Source organism: Danio rerio, chromosome 3 (genome assembly GCF_049306965.1).
Source record: "Danio rerio strain Tuebingen ecotype United States chromosome 3, GRCz12tu, whole genome shotgun sequence".
NCBI classification, from domain to species: Eukaryota; Metazoa; Chordata; class Actinopteri; order Cypriniformes; family Danionidae; genus Danio; species Danio rerio.
This window is the reverse complement of record NC_133178.1, coordinates 61,792,590-61,819,102: the sequence shown is the minus strand read 5'-3', so window position 1 is coordinate 61,819,102 and position 26,513 is coordinate 61,792,590. Positions and strand designations below refer to the sequence as shown.

Here is a 26,513-nt window from a genome sequence, read left to right as displayed (position 1 = left end):
TGATTTGAATTCCAGTATTGTGACAACCATAGTTTACCTTATGATTAAAGCTGTTGCATGTCCACCGATTTCCGCCTCTAAATGAGCTAGTTTTAGCTACTTGTACGTTTAAGATAGCATTACAAACTCGAAGATAGAAACCCCACTGTTAGCTAGCATTTTGGAAGTGTTATTGTCTGAGCAACACAAACAGAATGCAGAAGTATAAATGCACAGCTACGCGCAAGGTATAATTCAGCCTTTAGACGACTGCTGGCTATTCAGTTATTGACCACCGGTGTCGCTAATAACAAGTGTTTCTGGATTCTGCAAAGAGTTATGCTGAGACTCCGGCATACCACCAGTATTTGTTTTCCTAAATTCACTTCTTGAATCTTCGCTTTCTCATCAGTGACACATAATGCCGATAGTGGACAAGCTCAAAGAGGCCCTGAAGCCGGGACGCAAGGACCCTGGTGATGAGGGCGACCTGAACAAGCTGCTAGCTTCATCCGCCAAGAAGGTGTTGCTGCAGAAGATCGAGTTTGAGCCGGCCAGCAAAGGCTTCAGCTACCAGCTGGAGACCCTCAAAACCAAATATGTGATCCTGAACCCTAAGAATGATGCGGCCACATCGCAGAGACCTACTGAACCTGCTCAGATTAAGAGGCAAAGTAAGATCGCCATACTGACTCGGGGCCCATTGTTTCTGAGCATTTCTCAGTTGTTCATTTCAGTTTATTAGTGTTCATAAGAATGTGTAGATTCAAAATTGGGTGGCAGAGAATTTACAGTAAATGAAATAAATTGGTTTACAATACAAATCATATCTGGAGGATACTTGAGCGTAATAATATTGGGGGGAAAACTGTGATGTGTTTTTCTGCAATGTATTTAAACTGATATGAATACGATTTTGCTAGATGATCTCACAGAAAAAAAAGAATTCGCAATTTTTGATTTAGATTTATTGATATGATTTTGTAGGGTAGTGCATTTGTTTAAAATATATTAAACAAATTATAAGCACATATAAATACAAAAGAGTAAAGATAGAAACAAAATAAACACAGTGTTTCCTCTAGGAAACCTCTAGGATGCTTCTTGTCCATTCTAAGACCCACTTTATGTATCGTATATCAATCAGGCAATGAAAATGGTTGATTTTTAAAGATAACAGACCTAGAAGTGCTTGAACTTGATTCCTGATATTTGACATCCTTCTGCATATACCCTATTGCAGTTTAACACATTGCAATGTCGATGCTGAAATGATTGTGTAACCCTACTAGATACTTTTATGTAGTGCTTTGTCTAGTAAAACAGAAACTAAAACGCGTTGTTCTGGTGTTTCCCCACAGTCTCAGAGTCTCTGAGTGTCGGGCAGAGCGATGGCATCCCCGCTCCGCAGAAGATGCTCTTTCCAGGGAACAAGCTGTCCATGAAGTGGGAACGGGTGTATCGGGTTGGAGCCGGCCTCCACAACCTGGGCAACACCTGCTTCCTCAACTCCACTGTGCAGTGTCTGACCTACACCCCGCCGCTGGCCAACTACCTGCTGTCCAAGGAGCACAGCCGATCCTGTGAGAACAAGCCGCATTTCATAATAGAGCAATTCCAACATTATGGATGTGACATTTGCAGTGAAAACTTAAAGTATAAATTCACATAGGAAGTGTATGTTAACATATGTATACAACGCATCTGGAAAGCATTCATAGCGCTTCAGTTTTTCCACATTTTTTTATGTTACAGCCTTATTCACGCTGATGTTATAGGATGTCTGCATTGGTTTCTTTGGTAATGACAATGCGGACATGGGAAACTCAACAGCGACACAGTTGTTAATGCAGATGTTTTTATATAATGTGACATGCTGTCATTTCTCTTGAATGGTACATCTTACATGGCAGAAATGTAGGAAGATTAAATATACGCTGCCATCTTTGATAAATTGTAAAATAAAAAAATACATCAATAAATCTGAAAGCTTCACATCAGAAAGGAAAAACCTATGCAAAATTCTCTTCTTTCCAGAAATTTGATCTGACAGCCTGTATGAGGCTTAAAGGGACAGTTCACCCAAAAATGAACATTTCCTCATTGTATACTCTCCTTCAAGTTCTTTTAAACCTGTTTGAGTTTTAGTTTCTGTTTGATATTCTAAAGCAGGGGTCACTAATCTCGGTCCTGGAGGGCCGGTGTCCCTGCAGGGTTTAACTCCAACTTGCCTCAGCACTCCTGCCTGGATGTTTCAAGTATACCTAGTAAGACCTTGATTAGCTTGTCCAGGTGTGTTTGATTAGAGTTGGAGCTAAAATCTGTAGGGCACCGGCCCTCCAGGAACAAGTTTGGTGACCACTGTTCTAAAGGATGTTGGGGAAAACAAACAAACATTGACTTCCGTAGTATTTTTGGTTTATGCTATGGATATCAAAGGCTGCTTTTCCAGCTCTCTTCGGTATATCTTCATTTATGTTCAACAGAAGAAAAACTCAAACGGGAACCAGTTGAGAGTCAGTAAATAATGACATCATTTAAAATTTTGCATGAACTGACGCTTTAAGTTTTGTGACTACGATGTTTCCTGTGTGGAATTGACTGTAATGTTGATGTAAACAACTCTTATTTGTCTCCTTCAGGTCACCAGTCCGGATTCTGCATGATTTGCGTGATGCAGAACCATATCATTCAAGCCTTTGCCAACACAGCCAATGCCATCAAACCTGTATCTTTCATCCGGGATCTGAAAAGTAAGAGATGCATCTTTCAATTCTCAACCAAATATCTTTTGAAGCTAAAAGAGGGTTTGTCTGATGACTAGGGCCAGATGGAATCTGTGGACGTTTTCTGCTATTTCTGCAGAGAATTTTGGTAAAAATTTGCGGGTTTCTGCGGAATGATTTTGGAAGTATCATAACTAAAACCTTAATTTGTGAAATAATAAATAATATCTTTTTAACATTTATTTAATGTTTAAAATGCAAATCCAATTTGATCCACTTTATTTTTTTAAACAGCAAGTCTCTCATATAAATATATCTACTAAAAAACAGAAAATATTACTGTACAAAGCATTGTACATAAATCAGATAAATCATATTTTCATATTAATTAATAATATTATTGAAATTAATCAAAAAACTGAATAAATATAGGATTACACACATTTACTCAAGTAAATAAACAGAATTATTGATAGGCTAAAAATCTGCAGAATTCTGCACGAGCAGATTCCGTGTGGGCCTACTGATGACTGCACCGATACTAATGCCGGGTTCACACCAAAAGCAAAGAGAACATTTGCATCCAGGGCTTAACATTAACACCCGCCAAATGCGGGTAGATATCAGCGGTGGCAGGTAAGACTGACTCTCCCACTAGCCTCTTTAGCTGGTTGAAAATAATTTTCTTGGATAATAATTCTTAAAAGCAGCGTTTGACAATAACGATGGTCCAATATACATGCAAAGGCGATCTTAGAATTGAGAAGCGACTGTTTAAAACACGTGCGCGCTTCTGTTTCCTTGCATGAAGCAACTTTGTCTAGAAACACACAACTGGTGTGATCGGTTCTCTTTCAAATAGACTAGACAAAAAGGGATGAACATGCACCCACAGTCTTGCTGCTTTCAATAGTTGACAATAAGGATGGTTCAATATGCATTCAAAGGCGATCTTAGAATTGAGAAGCAACACTACTGACAAAAATAATTGCGTTCAAGCGATCAATAGAAAGCAGGTGAAAACCGAATGAGAGGATGATCACTCGCGCTAATAACTGAGGTGATGCGCTTGACTGTTTAAAACACGTGCGCGCTTCTGTTTCCTTGCGTGAAGCAACTTTGTCTAGAAACACACAACTGGTGTGATCGGTTCTCTTTCAAATGGACTAGACAAAAAGGGATGAACATGCATCCACAGTCTTGCTGCTTTCAATAGTTTTTTTATAGTTGTTTAAATTTTTTGTAAGCAGCACTGGTTGCTTCTGCTATTCTTTGAACAGATTATTTATGGGTCTAACGATAACCTTGTGTGTTTGTGATCATCCATTCATTATCACAGGGTATGTTTTTTACCTGCTTTCATTTGTGTTAATATGATTTAATTATCATTTTTTATAATAACATTGCTTTAATGGGAGATTAACTCCCCATTTATGTGTAGTTAACTGGTGATGGGACCTTTAGCCAGGACAGATTACTACTGTGCATGTGTTTTGTTAAATAAAGTATAGTATACAGCTATATTTAGCTTGTTTTGATACATTTAAACTTTGTGGCTGAGAAATAATTAATTTACGTTTGGTGTGGTCGGAGATAAATTTGGTAAATCCTTCATTTTGAGCTCTGAAAAGTATGTGAAATAAAAACTAATTGTAGTACTATGAAACCCTGACCCATTTGCTCATGATTATTGAGCAAGCTCATACACGAAACACAAAAAGTGAAATGAATGAGGAGGCATGTGGAGATCTAAATCAAGTAATTTTAGCATGTCAAAGTCATATTTATGTATATAAAATAAATTTTCCCAATAAAATTGTGGCTAGTGAAAATGGCGAGTGGCTAGTAATGTTGGCTAACTACTAGCCACAGTGGCTGGTGACTAAAGTTAATATCAAGCCCTCTTTGCTTCTAAATTACTTGCCTAATGTTCTTCATTCATTTGCATAAATGTTTTTATCCACACAAAGGACGTGAACAGCATCCTGTGAGTCTAAATATAACTACGTTCACTGCTTCGTACCTGTTGTTCAAGTCCAAAAAAAAAGAAGCAAATGTGACGGGTGTATGAGCTGATCAGCAAAATCTCGATTACACAGTCTTCTTTAGGAACTGTGTCTGGATGACATCATTTTCAGTGCTACTTGAGGATGATAGGTGCCCTGATATTACTGCCATCTGCTGGCTACTCAGATTAGGAACTTCTCCCTTCTCCCTACTGCCCACATCACAGCATGCTTGCTCAGTTCCTTTGCTTGCATCTCCAGCATCATGGCAAGGGTTGGGTATCGTTTAGGGCTTTTTCATTAACGGTGGTAAATCCATACTTTTAAAACAGTTCCTCAACCCGATACTTTTGAGCCACAAAATTAATTATTATTTTATCTAATATTTATATATTTTATCCTTTTAATTGAGCATTGTAATAAAATTTTCAAGTATACATCAATTCACATTTTATAAATTTGATTTGCATTGATGTATTTCTTTGGAGCATTTGTTTGTCAGCATGAATTTCAGATTTGCATTATGCGGTTAACATTATATTAGCTTACAACTAACCTGTGGAAAGGCTGTCATCAAAGTCAGGGCTTGTGACTATTCATATGGACATCAGTAATCTAATGACTTGTCTTAATCTGAATAAGACAATAATATGATAATGGTGTTTACATGAGTTGCTTTTTGACTGCTCCTTTTATGACCCTGTTTTACATGTTACAGCAAATAGATCGATAAACGGTGCAGCGTCACTGCACTCTCCAACGTTTTCTGGACCGTAGTTGTACCGGGTATTATGTTATGTATTAGATTACTTAATAAATTGTATATTTTAATATCTACCCCCACCCCACCCCAACCCTAAACATAACCATCACAGTACTGTAAAAATCTTAAATATTGTAATACAGTGGCACAAAAAAGATGCTATATTGATGGCGTATCTGCAGCTGTATCTTATCTAGACTTTACCCGTAATTTCAGAGGTTTATTTTTTTTATTTTGTGACTTTAACTGCAGTTTGGCAGTTTCGCTTTCATTCAATTCATGCCCTATATTGAACTGAGATTAAATGAGGACTGTAAGGGCTGGTGGAAGACTGTTGTTTTAATGGAATTTGATACCGCACGCCGAATGGAAAGAGAAAACCTCTGCATTTCATGACACGGGTGTCTATGGTCCTTTAATCAAAAATTGCTGTTTACATGGTAGACTCTTAATCAGAGTATTGTCTTAATCATCTTAAAGTCCAAGTATTGGTGTCCACGTGAACGTACTCTGTGAAAGTGCCAGATGATGTCGCAAGCTGACAGCGCATTCCTTCGCCTTTAAGTTGAACATGTGCCCTCAAATATTTTGTTAAGTTTTATACAAAACTTTTGTACAGCATCTACTTCATGATGCTGTGTCAGAACTTTTGCTCGTAAAATACAGCCACATTTAGAACGCTTAGTTAAAGCAAATTAGTTGAATGCGATCATGTGTGTTGATGAAGGGAGTTGCTAACCTGATGAGCCATACTGCGTGCTTTGGCTTCTATTTCTAAGCAACAAGAACAAACCCATAACATCGCTGGCGGTGTCCATAAGTGTTTAGTAATGGTGTGACACAATGCATACCTATTTTATATCCTTGTTGCAGCACCAGTGGCACCAAAATTCATATGATGATTCGCTCTGGTGCATATCGGTTACCTAGGTACTGGTGCCAAAGTGGCACCGGGTTTGGTACCTAACCCTAATCATGGCAGGCAAAACTTTGCGTTTTCTTCAAGTTAAACTTGCGTGAAAAATGAGATTAAGGCAAACTTCACGTTCACAGCAAACGCATTGCACATTCTGCGTATTTCACATCACCCAGTGGAAATCACTCTCTCGTGTTTTTATTGACCTTGCATGTAAATTAGTCGCACGAATACTTGATTCTGTGTTTGATGTGAACCCGGCATAAGTGTTGAATCATAGTTCTTTTTTTTCTCCTAGATCGCTTTTTTTCCTATTCATTTGCTTAATCATCCTCTGACCTAACCAGACCTTTTTTTCTAATCCTTTAGAGATCGCTCGGCATTTTCGATTTGGCAGTCAAGAGGACGCCCATGAGTTTCTGCGTTACACTATTGATGCCATGCAGAAAGCTTGTTTGAATGGTTATCCTAAGTAAGGCCCCTGCCAAAACAAACTATCTTCATAAACAATAAGTTTGTTTTAGTGTTTCAGAGAAACAATAATGACCTTCTTGTTGACAGGCTGGACAGGCAGACGCAGGCCACCACACTAGTCCACCAGATATTTGGAGGATATTTGAGGTCAAGAGGTAAGGTCAATGTGACGCACTGAGCTCCGAGATGAGGATGTTACTAATGCCTAGTTCAGACTGCGTGATTTTAGCCTCGATTTTGGCTCGCCGACAGGTTTTGAGAAATCGCCGACAAATGCCTGAAATCACAGGCAAATCGCTGCTCGTGCACGTGAGTGACAATCACACAGTATGAACTTTCAAAGACGCGATCTGAGAGAATCGCAGATGAGTCGCCGATGCCTGTGAGATATTTGGCGTGCTGAATATCTGGAGCTGTCGGCAATTCAAATCATGCCGTGTGAATTGAGTTTTGACTGAAAATAACATGGGCGATTGCCTACAGCCAATGAGAGAGCAGCATTCACTTGTGTGTTCGTGTGTGTATACCTGCTGCAGGCCAGCGGGAGGCTGGGGGAGAAGTTAAAAGCGCTCATTTTCGGTTTATTTGGACCCACGAAATGGAGGAAAAACTAGTGGACGTTTGACAGGACTTAGGAGCAACTGTGTCTGTTTATCGTTTCATACAGAAAGAAATTAGTTTATTATCAACGTTGAGGAGAAATGGCTAATTCTTTAAACTCAGGTGAGCAAACATGTACATGTTCTACCCCATTAAAGGCTTCTTTCTCATTATGTAGTTAATAACAAAAGATATACTACGTGTTTTTGGCTGTGAGACGTAGTTTGGACGAAGTTGTCGGCGATTCTTCCTATAGTAAAGTCATGCAATGTGAAAGTCCCTGACGCCGATCCATCTTGCAGTGTAAACAAAGCAGCGACGAAACGCTAGCCCAGATAGTCATGCGGTGTGAAAACATCTGTGACACGACTACTTTCAAAATCATGCAGTCTGAACTCGGCATTAGTGATAGAATGTTATAAAAGAGTTGCACATCATATGTTTCTTTGATATATAGACCCTTTTCACATTTACGGTTTTTCAGAAGCGAAAGTCCTCATAGTTGGGAAAATTAAGAGTGCAGTGAATGGTAGAGTACAACAATTTATTTTTTTACTATCTTATTTGCTGAAATAATAAAATAAAAACTTCTAGATGGTGTTATCAAGCCTTGTAGAAAAAGGGAAAAAAATATTTGAGACTGATGACAGCAGCCTGAGGAGAGATTAATGTCAAATTTACTCTCAGCCCCATAGACACTGATTTACAAATGCCTTGCACAAGTGGTAATTTGGTTTTTATAATTTGAAGCAAAGATGATATAATACATTTATAAATGCATATAAATGTTCACACTTAAAAAAAATCTAAATATTAAAAACTTTCAAGGATTTAGGATACTGATAAGCATTTAACGCATCATAACAGGCTTGTGAAAAGGGTCTATTATTGGTTTTATTGTTGATTTTGGCCATGCTTATTATATATACTAGTTATGTGACCCACCCAGAATGGATAGATAGAAGATATTTCGATGGTTGGACTGATGATAATCAGATAAAGTGATGCTTAATGGGATGAACAAACAGATAATCCAATAGATGGATAATTTGGAAAGGAAATCTTATGGATGGATGGGGGATGGATGATATTTCACAGATAGATAGATATTTAGATAGATCTTATATGAAATCAAGTTGAAAGCTAGATATTTAATAATTAGCTAGATGGATAGATGATTGGATAGACCAGTGGTCACCAAACTTGTTCTTGGAGGGCTGGTGTCCAGCTGATTTTAGCTCCAACCTTAATTAAACACACCTGAACAAGCTAATCAAGGTCTTACTAGGTACACTTGAAACATCCAGGCAGGTGTGTTTAGGCAAGATGGAGCTAAGCCCTGCAGGGACGCCGGCCCCCCAGGACCAGGATTGGTGACCCCTGGGATAGACTATCAGACGTGAGTAATTGGATGGATAAATATGCAGAAAATGTTATGAATCTGAAAATATTTGGTTTCAGATCTATGGATAATCGATGGATGATATGTTGATATGCAAGACGAATATATGTGTATTCAAATTATTGGATAGTCATTTTATCAAGTTGATTGATCGATAATTGGATAGATGGGTAGATATTTGGTGGATCATTTATTGTATGGATAATCAAATGGTTTTGTAGATAATTGGATTGAATTGCAGAGTGCTTCTGATAAATAAAAAGCAGATGGGTATAGATATCCTGATACATGTTGGTTAATCTTAGAAGAATGGACATTTGGATAGATTATCAAATGAATGGATAATCAGATATTCAGGTATTCCCGATGCTGTTTGGATGAATTTGTTGATTTTTTTTCAGATAGCTAAATGGGTTTTAATGGATTTCATTACTTACATTTACATTTAGTCATTTAGCAGAGGCTTTTATCCAAAGCGACTTACAGATGAGGACAAGGATCAATTTACACAACTATAAGAGCAACAATGAATAAGTGCTGTTGGCAAGTTTCAGGTATGTAAAGTGTAAGACGCAAAACCATTAGTAATAAACAAAAATATTTATTTATTATATGTATATATTTTTGTAGTACAGTTAGCGGTGGAGCCAGAGCGGGAATTGCAGGTTAGGAAGTGAAGTGGAGACTAAATAGTTGAGCTTTTAGTCGTTTCTTGAAGACAGCGAGTGACTCTGCCGTTCTGATGCATTTAGGGAGTTTATTCAACCAACTGGGCAGATTGAATGCAAGAGTTCGGGAAAGTGATTTCTTCCCTCTTTGGGATGGAACCACGAGGCGACGTTCATTCACAGAACGCAAGTTTCTGGAGGGCACATAAATCTGCAGAAGTGAGAGCAGATAAGGAGCGCAGCCAGAAGTCACTTTGTAAGCAAACATCAGAGCTTTTAATTTGATGCGTGCAGCAACTGGCAGCCAGTGCAAACGGATGAGTAGCGGAGTTACATGTGCTCTTTTAGGTTCATTAAAGACCACTCGTGCTGCTGCGTTCTGAAGCATCTGAAGAGGCTTGATAGAGTTAGCTGGAAGCCCGGCTAGTAGAGAGTTGCAATAGTCCAGTCTGGAGAGAACAAGAGCTTGAACAAGGAGTTGAGCTGCATGTTCAGATAAGAAGGGTCGGACCTTTCTGATGTTATAGAGTGCGAATCTGCAAGATCGAGCAGTTCAGTTTAGTTGGTCATCAATCGTTACTCCAAGGCTTTTCTCCATTTTGGATGCAGTAATTGTTGCCCCGTCCATCTGGATTGAAAAGTTATGATGTAGAGTCGGGTTGGCAGAAACTTCAAGCATTTCTGTTTTTGCGAGGTTAAGCTGAAGATGATGATGATGATGATGATGACGATGATGACTTCAGTCTTTAGTGTCACGTGATCAGACATATATGGTTATCAGTTTTGAAAACCGTTGTGTTGACCTATATTTGTTAATAAAACTGTATTACTATGAAATAGATATCATTTGTCATATAATAAATAGGTTTCTTGCCATCTTTGGCCAGTTTACTGCAGAATTCTACAGACCTGAAACCTTTTAAATGGTAGCGAATGATGCAGTATTTTATTGCTATTGTGTTTTCTCTGTTTGTGCAGTGAAATGCTCTATTTGTAAAAGCGTTTCCGATACCTATGACCCCTACCTGGACATCGCTCTGGAGATTCGGGTGAGATTCAGAATTCAGTGACTCAGCCATGTCAGGATGATGAATGTCTGTTGTCCCACAGAGAAAAACATTTAACACTCTCTTTTTTTTTTCTTTTACAGCAAGCAGCCAACATCGTTCGTGCTCTGGAGCTGTTCGTCAAGCCTGATGTTTTGAGCGGAGAGAACGCCTACATGTGTGCCAAGTGAGTAGAATACACACAATATCAGCAAAACGCATTCATGTAGGCCAGTACTCTACTAAATCCTGTAAGCCAGTATTTCCCAACCACGTTCCTGGAGGCACACCACCAACACTACATATTTTGGATGTCTCCCTTATCTGAACTATTAACCTCAGGGTTTGAAGTCTCTTCTAATGTTCTGAGTTGATTCAGGTGTGTTTGATTAGGACAGTGGTCACCAAACTTGTTCCTGGAGGGCCGGTGTCCTGCAGATTTTAGCTCCAACCCCAATCAAACACACCTGAACAACCTAATCAAGGTCTTACTAGGCATACGTAAACATCCAGGCAGGTGTGTTGAGGCAAGTTGGAGCTACGCCCTGCAGGGACACCGGCCCTCCAGGACCGAGATTGGTGACCCCTGGATTAGGAAGAGGTTGAATATGTAGTGTTGGTGTGTCTTCAGGAACCGGTTTGGGAAACCCTGCTGTAAGCGACTGCTCAGAAAATCCCAGAGCACAGTATTATATCAGTTATATTTTCCTGCTCTAGATGTAAGAAGAAAGTTCCAGCTACCAAGCGCTTCACAGTTCACAGAACCTCAAATGTGCTCACGCTGTCGCTGAAAAGGTTTGCCAACTTCAGTGGAGGGAAAATTACCAAGGTATCGGCCTGTACACTTTAAGGCTGGACTTTAAGTCTGTGATTTGGCTGCTGATTGTTGGTTTTCTGGTAGGATGTCGGCTACCCGGAGTTCCTGAACATTCGTCCGTACATGTCACAGAGCAGTGGAGATCCGGTGATGTACGGCCTGTACGCGGTCCTCGTGCATTCAGGGTACAGCTGCCATGCTGGGCATTACTACTGCTACGTCAAGGTGAGCACAACACAGTGGCTTGAAATAAAAGATGTTATAAAAGTGGTTTTTATTTCTGTAATATTTTCCAAGCTCAATGGTGTATTGCAAGAATTAATAGAAAAGCTTTTTCAATTTATTTGACTTAACGTTCCGCTTCACGTGTCCTGTGATAGGCCAGTAATGGACAGTGGTATCAGATGAACGACTCCATGGTTCATTCCAGTAACATCAAGGTTGTTCTTAATCAGCAGGCCTATGTGCTCTTCTATTTGAGGTACCTTTCACAGTTCTTAACCTGCTGTTCATGTATGTAGAGCAGAAATTCACACACTCGTGTGTTTTCTGTGTTAGGATTCCTGAAAAGAAAAACACAGATGCAAAGCAGAACATGGTGCACTCTGGGAGAACTAACATGACACCGGAGCAGCTGAAGAAAAGCACACTTAATGGACCTTTGTCTTCACCCCAGGTCACAAAGGTAAGCACGTCTGACATGATTGGACATGCAGACAAACCCCCCTGTTTCAGCCGGGAGTTTTTACACCTATAGTTTGGAAAAGGTCCAGAAAGTGGGCGAGTCCAGCTCTGTTCAGGTGGGAGTGTTGGGGGAAGGAAAGAGGAAATGTTTTGCATAAAAATGGGAGTTTCCGTTTGGACACGCACTGATTTTGACTGAGGCGAAACGACACACAGATGCAGGGGAGAAGGACAGTGACTGTTTACATGGACATCATTAATAAAATTATTTGCCAAACTTTTAATTTGTGGACTTTAACTGCAGTTTGGCACTTTTATTCAAGAACTTTTCATGCATTCCAAGTGAAAAATAAGATATTGCATACGAGGAACTGCTCGAAGTGTTTTATCGAAATGTTTGATAGCGCACGGTGAATGGGAGGAAAAAAACCTCTGCATTTCTTGGTAACTTAGATGCACTCAGTAATTATCGTCAGAAGGCCGTGTGTATAAGGTTAGTCTATCCTGTCACAAAATGAGGTGAAAATCCTACACGACTGTAATAGTTTGATTGCAGTTTTTACATGTTTATACTCCGGATTTCACCATTTCCAGATGAGAAAAGCTCTCTGGTAAAAAAGTTCCCTAGACACGTATTTCTGTCGTGTGTCGCATGCACTGTAGTCCACACGTGAGTCCAGCTGCACTCTCATAAGTGGAAATGAAAACAAAACCTTTGTTGCAACACATTAATCGACCCGTCGCAACACGGTCAACTCGTATCTCCAAACAATTCTTCTTCTTTCACTTGTTTTGGCTACATAACGTGGCGTCTCTCTGCCATCTAGACACCGTAACAGGTAAAAATAGTCTTGGAAGCTATCATGCATATTAATGAAGTTGCACCTCATGCACAATAGAGCGCGCTGATTGGTTCAAACCAAGTCTTTCTCATGAATAACTCGATGTACTCCCAGGTACAGACGTCCACTCTCCACACTAGTATACACGCAAGGATCTAATCGGCGTGACGCAGCTTCAAAAATTTGTTTCAAATCGGAAGAACAAATTTGCTCGAAAAGCCACTTCATTCGCATGTCAAATTCACTTCACAATGGACGTAGATTTGTCATGGGCTGGACTTTTGTCTGCCCGGTGAATCTAATTTTGTTACTAAATGGTTCAAATGGTCACCCACTGAAGCCAAGCAGGGCTGTGCCCAGTCAGTACATGAGTGGGAGATCATATGGGAAAGCTATTTTGCTGCCAGAAGTGGAGTTAGTGAGGCCAGCAGGGGGTGCCCAACCTGCGATTATGTGTGGGTCCTAATGCCCCAGTATAGTGATGGGAACTCTATACTGCTTAGTTAGCACCATCTTTCGGATGAGATGTTTAACCGAGGTCCTGACTATCTAAGGTTATTAAAAATCCCAGGATGTCCTTCGAAAAAATGTTTAACCCCGGAATTCTGGCCAAATCTGCCCACTGGCCTCTGTAATGTCTCTGCTCCACCAATTAGCTGGTGTGTGGTTGCCGTCGCGTCATCCAGGTGGATGCTGCACACTGGTGGTGGATGAGTAGATTTCCCTCTATGTGTAAAGCGCTTTGAGTGCCCAGAAATGTGCTATATAAATGTAAATAATTAATATTATTATTATTATGGATTTTATTGAAAGAGAAGCTGTGTTAATGTGCTGTAGGAAAACTAAAAAAACAGTGTAGATTTGTTCGGTGCCATGTCTGAGTCCACTAGATCCTTTCAGAGGTGCACCAGCTGTGTGAGTTTATCAACTCCTCCAGAAACTTAACCTGGATTATGGAGGCTTTCAGCGGTGCTTCCAGCGGTCGTCCAGTGTTGGCAGGAGGATTTCCTCTCAGGACACCAACTGCAAGGGCTACGTCATAATCTAACCCCTACAAGAGTAAGTTCCTGATTGGTTGACATGGCACGAATGTCAACTAAATTCATCTGAAGTTCAGATTTTCCAACTAGAGTGTTTCATGCGTAAAACGCGCAAAAAGCTTAACTTGCACCTATCATTTGTAGGATGTACTTTCGCATCTTTGCATTGGCTTAAATCACTCGCGCTTGACACTTCATCCACAACTGGTGTAAACGCACCATGTGTTGTCAGGTGGAAAAAAGGTGTCAGCCTCTCCAGCGTTTTCAAAAAGCTCAAACTCCGGCATAGTGTGGACTAATGGCATTCCCGTAGCAAAACTTATGCGTTTTAAAACTAAAACATATTAGGATAAATGGGGTCTTAGTCTACTGAAATGTGTATATCCCTAGAAAGTATAAAGCTGATCGGGTAGTTCTTGCCACATGACTCGCAGTGCGCTCGCGGCATTCATTCAACTGGTTGCGCCTGAAAGGTCTCCATTGGAAATAACAAACTTGCACGATTTTCTAGAAAAGACGCAATATGCTAACAGCTCCTGCCAAAGGCTGTCGTTATTTGCTAACTCCAGCAGTTGATTTGCTTGCACAGACAATGTGGATTTACCTGATTTGTTGACAAATGGGTTGCAGATCCATTCCTTGTCAGTTCGCGGGTACTTTGCTGGGCCTATTCACCTTAGCAAAGAAACTTAGCAAACCGTCTGTTACTTACTCATTTTGCTGCTTGTTGTTAAATTTGAGCACTCAAGTGACCTAGAAGCAAGAGAATACGGTCATTTTTCTAAATAAAAGAGTTTTCAAAATAAAAGGTCGTTCGATTTATTACAGAAGAAAAAAATTAAGGATTTCTTGTCCAACTGGTTCGCGGCCAGATGGTTGACGACCACTGCTTAAGTTTATTAAAAAAACTTTGATTTTGTTTAACTAAATTTCTGATCTAAAGTTAACATTTTTTTAAATAAAATTTAATTGAAGAATAATGGAGAATAAGATTGTTAGGTTGTTTCAAACTGAACTTCTAATACAGAACCTTTTATAAAGACATACATTTAGAGCACAATGATATACTGTCCCCTTAATATTCTATTATCCATTGGACGACTTTCACCACATATTATATCCAATATATTTCTTGGTTTGTAAAAGGTCTTTAAAACTTTCCAAAAATGTTTGATTGGACCGACTTATTTTAAAGGGTCACGAAACACCAAAACACGTTTTTTGAGCTGTTGACAGTCGTATATGTGTCCCTAAAAACACTATTAGGACACCTATATTTCACTAAAAAGTGTAAATTGGTTGTTTTTGCGTTATTTCAAGCAAATTCGTACTTCCGGTTTGAAACAAATTTTTGAAGCTGCGTCACGGTCATGACATAATAGCGTTGTATTCCAGCGTGCAGACTGGACGTCTGTGCCAGAGTGAATCTTATTATGTCTTACAGTGTGATGCATTAATGCATGATTAAGGCTTGGTTCAAACCAATCAGCGTGCTCTATTGTGCAACTTCATTAATATTTATTACTGTCACCGTGTTTACACGACAGAGACGCCACGTTGTGTTGGCAAACCAAGCGTGAAGTGTTGCTTTTATAGTTTGCTGCAGTTTTGTTGTCATTTTCTCTCTGTGAGAGCTCATCTGGAGTCACGTGTGGATAAACAGTGTACGCGACGCTCGACAACAATAACTTACGTGTCTAAGGAGGATTATTGTTTACCTGAGAGCTGTTCTCATCTGCAAACGCTGAGATCCAGATTCGCTTGTAGTCTTCTCTTCATAAAGACGCGGCTCTAGTTGCTGGTGATTGTCCTGTCTCTACAGATTTGGTAAGTGAGCGACCGGTACTCTGTTTATTCAGTTTGTTCGTATCGAACTAAGTTAACTATTGCACCGAGTGTAAACACGTTAGCATCACAGCCAAACTTTAACCTCGTATAGGGTTTTTACCGCATTTTGTGACCGGAATAACACATGCGGCTTTCTGACGCTACCCGTCGAGTGCATCTAAGTTTCCGGGAAATGCAGAGGGTTTTTTCTCTCATTCGCCGTGCGGTATCAAACATTGCATGAAAAATACACGCTTAGAGCAGTTCCTCGAATTAAATATCTTGTTTGTCGCGAGAGGCATGAATGAATTTCCTGAATCAAAGAGCCAAACTGCAGTTAAAGTCCAACATTTAATAATTTGGCAAATAATTCGACTACAGATGTCCATGTAGGTTAAACACCATCACTTTCTCCAGTGTGTGTATTTTGACTCTGAAACTCGCGCGTGCCCAAATAGACACTCCCACACCCTCCCACTTTAGTTCCTCTGACACTCCCCCCTAAACAGAGCTGGACATGCCCACTTTTCTGACTTTTTCCAAAGTAGAGGTGTGAAAACACCCTGCTGAAACGAGGGGGTTTCATGGCCCTTTAATGTTTGTAAGAGACTTATGAAGTGAACTCGAGAAAAAGGAGTTTGCATCTAGCAGTCCCTGCCACACAGTATCACCTGCACAGAATACTTCTAATAAGGTGTTTGTTCTGCAGAAGCTAGATCCGGCTCAGCTGAGAAAGATCCAGTCAGTGGATGGAGGTCTTGGTGTTCCTGTTGCCAGGAACTGTTCGGGACTCCAGTCGCCGAAGCTGTCTAATGGGACGAGCAACTCTCATGCCCTGCTCAAACCGGCCAGTGGACCCTCGCTTATAGAAGAACCCTTGAAGAAGGTGAAGAAACCCACAGCTCAGCCTCACTCCCGCAGCAGCACTCCTGCTCCATCCAGCGGCCTCCACAAAACCAACAGCAAACAACTGCCGTCATCTACCTCACTCAAATCTCTGTCCGACTCCTCCTCAGCAGACACCTCCTCCTCCTCCGAGTCCAGAGTGAGTCCCCAGACCCTCAAGTGTGTGTGTTGTTTGATGTGTGGTTTTTCACTAAGTGGTATGGTACAGTTCGGTTTGGTTCACTCTAATCAAGCTTGTTTCAACTGTTGTACGGAGAAGAATGGCTAAAAATTGCATGGGCCTCTTAGGTATCATGTCTTTTGTGTCCTGAAGTTAATTTTCAAATGTAGATAGTGTTAAAATAGAGCAAGTGGCACCACTCACTCTTTCTACATGTTTAAATTTGACATGAACGGCTCTGTGCCCAACAATGGTGGACATGCAGCAGATCCTGTTCTTATTAGTTTGTAATTGATTGTCGCAAGAAAACGTTAAGCTTTGTTTGACCAGAATTTTAAAAATGTTTATTTCAACATTATATTTCTGTATTCCAAAAGGAATAAAAATTATTATTTTCTTTAAAAATGTACAAAAACCACACCAGCACATTTATGTAGTCATCCAGTTGACATTCCTCAGTCAATCCTGAAAGGTTAGCTGTGGTTCTGAGTACTCTGGGTTTTCTTCAAGAATCTCTGTTTATGATGCATCTCATCCTGATGAGTCTCCCATGATCACTTTGGGGTTTGGCAAAGTGATGAGCAGTGCCTAATATCCTCCTCCAGACAGAGTTTAATCTTTGTTTCATCAGACCAGAGGATTGGATTTTTTTTACAGTTAGAGTCTTTCAGGTGCATTTTGGTCAAGTTCCAGGTATGCATCATGTGCCTTTGCTAAAGAGTAAGGGTGTCACGATCCTCCAAATCCTCGATTCGATTACATTTTCGATTCTAAAGGCACGATTCGATTCGATTTTCGATTATGAATAATTAATTAATGACCAATTAATTATTTGTAGCCTACCGTTTAAACTACCTGACCTGCATGGTCTTTGTTTTACCCATAAACAAATCATACAGTAAATGAATAAAGGCAAGATACACACATAATTACCACCTGTCAATCACTTTTTCTGCGGGACTCGTGAATAGGCAGTGATCTGTGTCGTTATAATGGCGTCGGTAAAAAAGACGCACAACCAACAGGAACCAGCCAACAGTATCTGAGGTGTTCGCTAAAATGACTAAATACAAGTGAGTGAAAGATTGAAGCAGTCCTCTGACTGCCTGAACCTGCTGTCTGAAGCGCATGGCTGTGTGTGCGTCTGTGTGGTCACGTGATGTGCATTTTCAGAGGTAGAGAGGAAGGAGGGCTGCTCAGAAATGCTATACGCCACTGTGGATGTCAAATCGTTGTCGTTCTAAAATGCCATATAAAAACAAAGACAGTGTAAACAGGGCCTGAGTGTGTACTTTTCGCGAGCGGATTTGCAACTGGGGCAGGCGGAGGATCGCGATGCCGGTGTTGTCTATCGGACGAACCGTACGTAATACGTACATAGCAGAGCTTGCAAAACTGTGCTTTTTTTGTCGACAACACGAGCGTTGTCAACACAACTCACTGGAAATCCAAAATAGTTACACACCGGCGACTTCATTTAAAGAGGAGAGGGTTTAAGTTCTGTCGACGGGTCTCCTGCTTCTGGAGTTTAACAAGCACTTCAACAAGCCTGTTTTTTTTCCCGCTTGGCAAGCCAAGCTGACGTGACATGGGGGCGTGGCAGCATCGATGAATCTTTTTTTTTTTGATTCGATAATCGAAATTGATCATAAATTACTACTAAAGAGTGTCTCCATGTGGCCGCTCTACCATGTAGGCCTGATTGGTGGAGTACTTCAGAGATTCTTCTGGAAGGGTCTCCTCTCTTCACAAATTAGCTCTGTAGCACTTTCAGAGTGACCTTTAGCTGCATTTCCTCTGTCAAGCCAAAAGCGAGTGTTCCAGGGCAAGCCAAGGCCAGTCGCATTTCCACCGTCACTTCCGGGGCCTGATCAGGCCAAAGCAAGACTTTCTCAGGGCCATCGGCTGGCCTTTTTCAGCCCGGCGAACACTTCGGGGAAAGGAAAGCCATCTGAGGCATCGAGGCAGAGGGAAAGCAGAGGCAGAGTTTGCAAGGTGGTCTGCCGCTCACATTACACTAGCTTTCCCATTACGCACGAATTCTTGGCCTGACAGTAGAAACGCGATTTGATTTCGGCCTCACTGCTCAACCTCCCGGGTGATTGGCCTGGACTGGCCCGATAAAAGCCCTGGCTCGCACTGACCCGACAGTGGAAGTGTGGCTTTTGGGTCCTCCATGATTAAGGCGCTTCTCTCCTGATGCCTCAGTTTGCCCGGCAGTCGCTTAAGAAAGAGTCCTAATGGATCCAATATACTTCCATTTGTGGATGATGGAGGCTAATGTGCTCATTGGGACCTTCAATGATTGAGTAATTCTGTAGGCCCTCCCCAAATCTCTGCTTTGTTACAATGTTGTCTTGGAACAGACCTTTCCCTGGACTTCATCTCATGTCTGTAGATTCTAAAACTTCAGACTGTCGTTTCACAACGAAAGGAACAGTTGTACCTTGTCTATAAACAACAATGCAGCTTTGTTCCACTTTGCTAATTGTTTATTTAAATCTAGTAGGTTGGGTGTCTCGTGTAGCAAATCCATTGATTGCAGATCCTGACTTTTCTCTGGCCAATCAGTATCTGCAGGATTTGCATATCACATTTTGGTAACAGTACTTCTTGCTTAGAACCTGACTCAAGGTGGAACTGTAGAAAAACTGGAACTGTACACAGTTTAACCATCCCCCTCTTCCTCTAAAAGGGAGTCATACCAAACCATACCTGCTGTGCCATGTACCACTGGTAAAGTATGAAAATGTCAATTGCACATGTTGATTCATTTAATGACAGTACATAAGGTCTGGTGTTCAATCTCTTTCTCAGGAGTCTGTTGGTACAAGGAGTGCTCCCGCTGGAGATCCGTCAAGTGTGAACAGTCCAGCATCTCCAGCCAAGAGCACAGAGGAGCAGAAGAAACTTAAACCGCAGGCCCTCACCAATGTCACATCAGAGCCTATCAGCACCATGTCGCCGCCGCCTGCCAAACGGCTTGCCCTGTCAGCCAAGAAGGTCAGTCCTACTGCTGCTGTCTCTGTTCATCTGCTAGCTCTTTCAAGATCGTTTGTGTGTTTGCTTTACCATGTATGTCCACTTCATTCCTCCTTGACAAACAGGGATTATTTGAAAGAGCAATTTAGTCTGGAACGCTAGGTTTTTGCTAATGCCAGCCAGTTATAATCCTGTATTAATATTACGTTTAATTCTCAGCTCATGTCTGTTTTGTCAGTTTGCAGTTTTCACTGCTGTCCTTTTAAGACTTTCTTTTCTCTTTTCTTTTTTGATTTCTAACAACTTCTAATTCTTCTCTGCTACACTTTCTTTTTTCCTTCCCCATTCCTATTCTTTGTTCTCCCTTTCTTATTTTCTTTGGTCTTGATTTTCTTCCCCATATGGGTCCCTTTGTCATTGTCACGTTTCATGGCTATGTTTTTTTTTTTTAATTTAAAATTTTTTTTAGACCACAAAGTTTTTATTTATGTCAATAACTGCAGGCCAGTGTCCGGCAGAGCCTGAGCAGCAGCACTGAGGCTCGGCCCCCTTCATCTTTTCATCTGTCCAGTGACCCCACACACTTTCTCAGCCCAGCCTCGCTCCACCCGCACCACAGGTACTGTCCTGATGCACACCTTCAGTGCAAAGTCACAAGTTTCTTGTAGTGCTCAACCACACGTCTTGTGCAAATTCACTTTTAGTCTGTTCAGAAAAAATTAAGCCCATTTTATTTGAACTATGATCGTGCAGAACTTAATTTGATTCCTAAAACCCAAACTTGATATGTTAGTCTGTGCCGTTTCAGATAATTAAAACATTACTAGACCTTATATAGTGCAACTCCTTTACATGAATCGTAAGAAACTTTGTGTTTTGTTATTTTTGATAAGAAACCAACTCTCCTTGTTCAAATTACGAAATTCCCTCAGCTGTCACACGAAAAGTAGGTTGTCTTTTCTTTTTCATACCAATTTTTCCCATTGACTTGTAAAAACGAAAGTAGTGACAGATGATTTTATAAATGTCTAGAACAGTGTCCAAACTCGGACCTAGAGGGCCGGTGTCCTGAAAAGTTTAGTTCCAGCTCCAATCTGACACAACCTGGCTAGCTAATCAAGCTCTTGCTAGGCTTTCTAGAAATGTTCTTGCAGGTGTGTTGAGGCAAGTTGGAACTAAAAACGGTAGGACACCGGCCCTCCAGCCCCGAGTTTCAATTGTATCTGTTTGCAACCTTTATGATGCAAGCTGAGACTGCATCACTCAGCAATGCAATGTCAGACTCAATGCACTCAATGGAGTGAGTGACGTCACTGTGACGGGTAGGGTAAGGGGTGGGGTTAGGTAAGCGCATTAAAAAGCATTGGATGCAGCTCAGATTGCACTGCATCGAGTCTGCAGCCAGACCCCTCTCCCGAGTTTGGACACCCCTGGGCTAGAATGTCTAGAATTAGTTGCTTGAAGTGTTGAATATTTAACATTTGTCATTAAATGTGTCATTAAACCTTACTGTTATATCATTATACCTTCTTCCTATATCAAACCCATAACAATAAAGCTTTTTACTAAATGACACATGGGACAACACTTCTAATACAATTGAAGCACTTTCCAAACCATTTACTAGTAATGGTACTTTAGAGAGGCCTGTTTTACATCTTTTCTCATTCCATTCTTCTTGATATCAAATCGCTTCTGACATCTTAACTTAAAAAAACTGTAAATGTTTTTGTATTTGGCCTAGATTTTCACCTCATTCGCTCAGCCTTCAGTCTCCACCTTCAGCTCACCTTTCTAAAGATTTGAGTCCCCTTAAACGGCCCTCCTCCACTCTGGAGCCACTCGCTCCTGCTCTCTCTCCGCAGACCAATGGCCATCAGCCACACAGTTCACCCAGACCAATTCAAAGCCAGAACTTGTCAGCCTCAACCACACCACTTCTCGCCAGTCCTGTAGTAAAAAACAAGAAAAAGAAGCTAAAAAGATCACATTCAGAAGTGGAGCAGGAATACCTTACAGCTTCAGCCCCTGAAGAACCAAAGTCAAGAGCTGAAAACCAGAAGAAGAAGAAGAAAAAGAAGAAACGGAAAAGGGAGGCAGAGGCAGATGATCTTGAGGGACAGAGAGAGAGCGTGGAGTCCCATCTTGAGCCCCATCAAGATGAGGACTGGTGTCTGGGAGAAACATGGAGCATCGGCTCTGCTGCCAAAGGAGATGAGTTTAAGCTTTCTGAAGCGGAGGAGATTCACCAGAACAAACCTCAGTCTGTGCCTGAGAAACACCACGACCTGAAGAAGAAGAAGAAGAAAAAGAAGCACAAACTCGCTGAGCAACTGGAGGAGCACAGAAATGGAGCCACATCATCGAAGTGGTAAGTTATATCTTTTAAACTGCTTCACTATCCCCCCCTCCCCCCAAACTTCCTTTTGTTGGAGAACACATGACGTCCGTCATAGAAAACTGCAGGTGTGAGTAGGTCACTGTAGGGTGTTGAGCCTGGCCCACGTGATCAAGTCCAAGACTTGTCTATCACTGGGGTCTTTCAGGAATTTCTCCAGCTATCAACTCCTCCATGAATGCCATAGCATCTGCTCCGGTGTAATGAGTGTAATTGTTAACCTTTTGGTACAGTGAGCACAACATCAACCTAGCCAACTGCCAAGTTGGTTCATTGCTAGGGTTTTAACACTCCACTCTTTAAGTATGATGCTGTGTTCACACCAGACGTGGTACGCACGGATAAATCGGGCTATTCGCGATAGCCGCGTAAATAGCCGTGTGAACATTTGAGTTTACTCGCTTCATTCGCGCGTCAACCCCCGCTTCATTCGTGCGTCAAATCCGCTTCAATCGCGTGTCAGATTCACTTCAAAACAGACGCAGATTTGCGTGATGGGCAGGGCTTCTCTCTGCCTGGTGACTAGCTTCATAGCTTAATGGCTAACATGGATTTTATTGAGAAAATAACAGTGTTTATTTGCTTTATGGAGACTGAAAAACAGCGTTGATACGTTTAGGGTCATGTCTGAGTCCACTGCATCCTTTCAGAGGTGCATCCAGCTCTGAGCTCATAAACTCCTCCAGAAACTGAACCTGGATCACTGAGGCTTTTAACGGTGCTTCTGACTGAGCCAAGCCCAGTTTGATGACTTGTTGTCGGTGTCGGCTGGAGGACTTCCCCTGGGACACCATCAACAGGTTCTACGTCACAATCACACCCCCACAAGAGCAAGCTTCTGATTGGTTAATGCGGCGCGAATGTCCGCTGAAGTTCAGATTTTCGAACTCGAGAGATTCGCGCGAAACGCTTGTTAAGCGTGTCAAACACGCAAAATGCTCAATTCGCCCCGTGCCATTCGCTCAAATTCTCGTCATTCACGCCGTGTCATTCATGCGTATCGCGCTGCAGGATGTCTTTTCGTGCGTTTGCATTGACTTAACATGTAAATCACTCACACTTGACGCAAGTGCCGCGTCTGGTGTGAACGCAGCATCAGCCTATTGGGAGCCACTATTTTTAGCTTTTTTCTGGGCTCCTTTGGTTGGGTCTGCAGGTCAGAAAGTCTCCATCTTACTTGGCAGTGTTCTCTCTTACAAGGCTGGGAGACCCTCCAAGCATTGCGGTGACTCTCTTATTTGAACTTTGCACCTGAATTGGTGAGATTTTCTGAATCCTAGAGAAATGTGCGTCATTAAGTTCCTCTCTAAAGGGGCTTAGGAATGTCCCTGTGGTGTAAAACAAGATCCGTTTGTCTGTTTTAGCATTTAATCAGCAATTACCTGCATCATACAACTATGAGAAAGTGGATAGCCAAAGCCATCTCTTTTGCTTATGAAGCGAAGAGTACAGCTAATAATCTGGTCTCAAACTCTCAAGGTTCAGATGATGATGTCTCAGGTTGCTTATGTAAACTGTGATTGACTAGCTTCAGGCTATTCAGAAGCTAACTCTATTTGGTTCAGGCATGTTTTATTGCTACCTTGTCATGATGTCTCAAGCTACATTTGAAAACACAGACACATTCACACCACATACCACTTCCCATGCAGCGTCTCATTCTCTCTCAGGTTCTAAGTCAGAAATGACAATGCTTCGTGCAATGTAAAGTAACTCTTTTTGAAATGACAGCGATTGATACATCTGTGGTCTAATATAAAATGTTCTTAAATATGAGTGTGGTTATCGTTACATCATTGATTTAAATGTGACAATTAATTTATTTTTTTTCTTGCAGCGCTGTTGTAAAAGAAATTGGTGATGCTAATGAGAAGACAGAGGAGCTACGAAAGACCAAGAAGAAAAAGAAAAAGAGAAAACCGAAAGATTTCCTAGAAGAGAATGAAAGGCAGAGCAATGGAGGAAGCCTTCACATAGATCTTCGAGAGACAAACAGAATTGAGTCCAGTGAGATGAGCAATGCGGACAAGAGGAAACCTGATAAATCGAAACCAGGTTAATATGCATGCTGCTGTCCGTTATACACATTAGACCTTTTATCTTTTAGTAATTAAAACAAAAACAAATCACATTTCTTTTTAAAATTAACTTTTTTTCTATGTACACACAAGACATATTTCCTTCAAATATTGTTCACACATTTGTCTAATTCTGTGTTAGTGAGCACTCCTCCTTGCCGAGATAATCCATCTGTCTCACAGATGAGGCATATCAAGATGGCCTCACAACCGCAGACCATGTGTAACCACACCAGCCCAGGACCTCCACATCCAGTATCTTTACCTCCAAGATTGTCTGAGACCAGCTATCCCAGACAGCTGCTGCAATAATTATTTTGCTTAACCAAAGAATTTCTGCAAAATCCGTCTCAGGGAAGCTTGTCTTCATGCTCGTTGTCCTCATTGGGGCCTGTAGTTCATCATCGTAACAGTCTTGAGTAGGCAAATGCACACAGAGCTCTCCAAACACTTTTAAGAGGTGGTCTCTTCATGGATGAATCCCAGTTTTTACTGTGGGGTAGATGGCAGGTGGTGTGTATGGCATTGTGTGGTTGAGTGGTTTGTTTCTGTAACGTATTGTTGCAGTGGGGTAAGGGTACGGTGAGATGTATGTTCCAGTTCCTGCCAATTTCCAGCAACTTTGCACTACCATTGAAGAGGAATGGACCATCATTCCACAGACCACAGTTAACAACCTGATTGATTCTATGAGGAGATGATGTGTAACACTTCCCAACACAGTAAAACTACACATTTTAGAGTGACCTTTTACTGTGTTTCGACTAAGGCACACCTGTGCAATAATCATGTCGTCTAATCAGCATCTTGATATGCCACATATCAAATCAAATCAGGCCTTTATTTGTCAGATACACTTTCGAATAGTGAAATTGATCCGATCCGATCCGATCTGGCCAAATCTTGATGCAGAGCCGCTAGTTTCACCCCAATGTTTTCCAATTTGCGGTCAAGGACCATAGTTTGAGCATATGCGACCCTACCCGTATGCGTTTCAATTAAGCCGGCCAGCTGGGTGGGGTTTTGAGCAGCACAGACCGCTTTCATTAATCGTCGATACCCCATGGCCCCGCATAAGCCCATCAGCGGAAACCCTGTTATCAAAGTTCGGAATAGGTAAATATCTTCAACATCCTTCAGAGACAGAGCAGCCAGGCACAGGACGCGCCACTTCTCCCACCCGTCCATCACGTATCCAGCTGCAAACGTCCCCGCAGGACAAGTGGACTCTCCCGAGCCCAAACTTCTTGTCGAGAAGATGGTGCCAATTGCATTCAGAGACTAGTTGATCAAATCCATAATTCCTTATTCATTTGGATAGCAGGGCACGGAGAGCGAATAAAGCCTGGTTTATACTTCTGCGTCAAGTGACCGGCGTAACCCACGGCACATGCAATGCGCATAGCTGTGCGTTTATACTTCTGTGCGCTGTCTCCATTGATCTGCATTAACACTTCCGAAACGCTAGTTGGCAGCAAGGTGTAAATGCTCCTCTGTGTCGAGTTTCTTCACTGATGTTTTGCTTTTCCTGAACACTTCCTGAATGTACAAGTGGTTTAAACTCGCTCATTTTGAGGCAGGAACCGGCGGATGAGCAACAACTTTAATTATGAGGTAAACGCAAAACAAAACTTTCCATCCAGAGCTCCTTCACGGGACTCCACACTTGTAAACAATCGCTGCATCGGGCTCGCGCCATTCGCACGACTCTCGGTCCCGCCCAGACTCGTCAGTGCTACCAAGCCGACCAATCACAGAGCTTGCGCTACGCGTCGTTGTGACGTGTACAATTTTTGAGAGGTGCACGTCAGCGACGCCACGGCGTATGGCTATGCGTCAACGCCGTAGCATACACCTGCAATTGACGCAGAAGTATAAATCAGCCTTAAGACGAAGAAAAGAGGAGCCAGCAAGGAGAGATATGGGACGGAGAGGGAAAAAGTGTGACTGCCTTCGCCGAAAGGCAAAGAAGAAAAAAAAAAAAAACCTGAGGTGGATGGATTATCTCAGCAAGTGCTCATTTGCAGACATTTTACAGCAGAATTGAGATTATTTAATGCTTTGTTGGAATGAAATTATTAAAAAAAGACATGAAGAGACAAGTTGATGGCATATAAGTTTCCTGTATTGCCACAATGTTGTCTTTATTCTTTCATTAAGACAGTTACTTTTTTTATTCTGAATTAATCAGCAGCTGTG

General features: G+C 41.5%; 1 protein-coding gene across 5 annotated transcripts in view; it reads left to right on the top strand.

The window, feature by feature from the left end:
* usp36 (ubiquitin specific peptidase 36) overlaps positions 1 to 26,513 on the top strand; it is a 47,151-nt gene that overhangs the window by 15,089 nt on the left and 5,549 nt on the right. Inside the window, exons 2-18 of one of the 5 annotated variants that reach the window (XR_012397473.1) lie at positions 392 to 653; positions 1,341 to 1,562; positions 2,622 to 2,732; positions 6,760 to 6,862; positions 6,952 to 7,019; positions 10,513 to 10,583; positions 10,685 to 10,767; positions 11,298 to 11,409; positions 11,482 to 11,622; positions 11,778 to 11,878; positions 11,956 to 12,082; positions 16,500 to 16,835; positions 19,674 to 19,859; positions 20,342 to 20,457; positions 20,732 to 20,784; positions 21,583 to 22,209; positions 24,074 to 24,291. Coding sequence is in view for 2 of the 5 variants with exons in the window: in NM_001305580.1 (NP_001292509.1) it covers positions 401 to 653; positions 1,341 to 1,562; positions 2,622 to 2,732; positions 6,760 to 6,862; positions 6,952 to 7,019; positions 10,513 to 10,583; positions 10,685 to 10,767; positions 11,298 to 11,409; positions 11,482 to 11,622; positions 11,778 to 11,878; positions 11,956 to 12,082; positions 16,500 to 16,835; positions 19,674 to 19,859; positions 20,342 to 20,457; positions 21,583 to 22,209; positions 24,074 to 24,291 (2,875 nt within the window). In the remaining 3 variants the exon portion in view is untranslated. Of the gene's footprint in view, positions 1 to 391; positions 654 to 1,340; positions 1,563 to 2,621; positions 2,733 to 6,759; positions 6,863 to 6,951; positions 8,864 to 10,512; positions 10,584 to 10,684; positions 10,768 to 11,297; positions 11,410 to 11,481; positions 11,623 to 11,777; positions 11,879 to 11,955; positions 12,083 to 16,499; positions 16,836 to 19,673; positions 19,860 to 20,307; positions 20,458 to 20,731; positions 20,785 to 21,582; positions 22,210 to 24,073; positions 24,292 to 26,513 lie in introns of all 5 variants that reach the window. The other 4 variants (XR_012397478.1, XR_012397475.1, NM_001305580.1 and 1 more) reach the window with 4 other exon arrangements.